A 2096-nucleotide genomic window follows, 5' to 3' on the forward strand; every position below is an offset into this window, starting at 1 on the left:
TATATATATATATTAAACAGGCTTAGGTGGGTGTTATTGCCAGGGGGAAGTGTTGAACCCCTTAATTGGAGCTGACTGCCTAATTGGAGATGACCCTTCCATGGTAGCCTAGTTTTCAGAGATTAAGTCTGATTCCTTCAGTGTCTCACTGAGGCACAGTCACTCAGACAGACAGACAGGGAGTTGAAGGAGGGAGGAGCAAAGCTTTGGAGCTTCAGAGCGCTCTGTACTGTACTGTACTGAGCTGCTCTGTGTGTCTCTGTGAGCGTGTGTGTGTGTGTGTGTGTGTGTGTCTGAGGCTGATGCTCCTAGATTGAGAATAGAGTGCCAGTGAGGGAGAGAGAGAGAGAGAGAGAGAGAGAGAGAGAGAGAGAGAGAGAGAGAGAAACAGAACACTCACATCAACAGAAGAGCACAGCAGAGCAAAGCTGGCAAGCTGGCACAGAGTCCGAGAGGGACTAAGAAAAACAAACAAACAGGAACTCAATCATAAACAGCAGACGAATAAAAACAAAGAGCTCGACAAGGGAGACTCACTGAAGTGTACCGCACTGTACTGTACGAAGTTCATTTGCATTCCTACTTACCGCTGTACATGCACAACTACTTTGACTTCTCTCTAGCAATGAGACCCGGCGAAGCTTGCATCCTTCTCTACTTCTCGCTTGCGGGACAAGGTAAGAACCGGGGGGTTTCTTTTCAGATACTGCATTTCTATTGTATATGCATGGCTATTAATAGGCTGGCCCCGACTGTGCAAATGCATCTCTTCCTTAGTTGCCAGTCAGGACTGGCAGCGTTTCCTTGCTGCAAATCGGGATGCTTGTAAAACTAGGAATGCTGACTTATGAGCAAGTTCTTGCTATGTGGATGTTGGACCGTTTATTGCTTCTGCTGGTAGCCTAGCTCTTAGACTTTCAGAGTGCCTTTATTGAGTTGATTTCCTCTTTCAAATGCTGCAGGTTTTATATCTGTTTATTGGCAACACAGTAATATAAAAATGTGTTTGAAAACCTTTTACAGCCCATTACTGTAGTCAATAGATCATCATTCTGGGAAGGGTGAAACTTCACTGGTTTTATTATTTGGAGGTGTAGCGGGTATTTTGTCAGGCAAATTGGGGCATGCCACTCAGTGTCTTTATATTCTTCAACAAGTGAAATCACATACAAAGAGAATATCCAGATTTGTCTTTTATTAAACATTCACATTCTCCAAAATATAAAGATTTGCTATAAAGGCAGTAATATTGGTAATCGTCCACCAGGTGGTGGTACTGAGTAGAAATCCTCGAAGATAAACAGTAACACCTTGAAGTGTGCCTGATTTATTTTCTGTGTAAATAAATTGGACTTTAACCCACGCAATCTCCTAGGTGAGCCACAAACAATGTGAGGTGTCCGTGATTTTAAGAAAGAAGGTCTCTCTTTCAGAGTTCATGACCCTGGCTGGAACTTGACTTTGTTCTTAGGTGTGTGTGTGTGTGTGTGTGTGAGTGTGTGTGTGTGTGTGTGTGTTTGTGTGCTCTAATCCTCAGAAGCTAAACTAAGTGGAAGGGTGGAAAACAAATCTCTTATATTTGAGTCACCGTCTTTTAGAGATCCGTGAAATTGAACATTTTTCACACCTCAACTGTTTGTTGTTGAGAGCCCTGTTTATTTATGTATTAATGTATTTATTTATCCTTTTTCTTTTATTTTTAAAGCTGTTAAGTTCTTAATAGTTATTTTATGAAATTCAACACAGTCACACAAAAACCCCTTCCTTAGATCTGAGGAGAAAAAATATGTATATATACTATATCTATACAATATATATATCAGAAGACACTGTTCTCTAATCTGAATCTGACTAATGAAGTTTTAAAAATGCTCTCTGTGGGTTTAAGATGACTAGAGCAATTCACAAAAGGCTGGCAGTTTTATGATATCTTTTTTATGGGTTTGTAAGGGGGGTGGGGGGGGGGGGGGGGCATTCTGAATCTTTTCCAGTTTGTTAAGCTTCCAGAGGGGAAAATGGTACATAGCTATCCCCTCTGGGATGCAGTTTAGTTTAAAAATACCCGTCTATTTAATTACTGTATGGATACTGAGGGA

At 41.1% G+C, this 2096-nt stretch overlaps 1 protein-coding gene across 2 annotated transcripts in view; it reads left to right on the forward strand.

Moving 5' to 3' along the window:
* Positions 1-265: 265 nt before the first annotated feature.
* Positions 266-2096, forward strand: part of LOC117397161 (kin of IRRE-like protein 3) — a 159286-nt gene continuing 157455 nt past the window's right edge. Inside the window, exon 1 of one of the 2 annotated variants that reach the window (XM_059010085.1) lies at positions 266-677. In XM_059010085.1, the coding sequence (XP_058866068.1) occupies positions 596-677 (82 nt within the window). In that variant the 5' untranslated portion in view covers positions 266-595. The remainder of the gene's footprint in view (positions 678-2096) is intronic. The other variant, XM_059010084.1, reaches the window with a different exon arrangement.

The sequence above is a fragment of the Acipenser ruthenus genome, chromosome 40 (genome assembly GCF_902713425.1).
Source record: "Acipenser ruthenus chromosome 40, fAciRut3.2 maternal haplotype, whole genome shotgun sequence".
NCBI lineage: Eukaryota > Metazoa > Chordata > Actinopteri > Acipenseriformes > Acipenseridae > Acipenser > Acipenser ruthenus.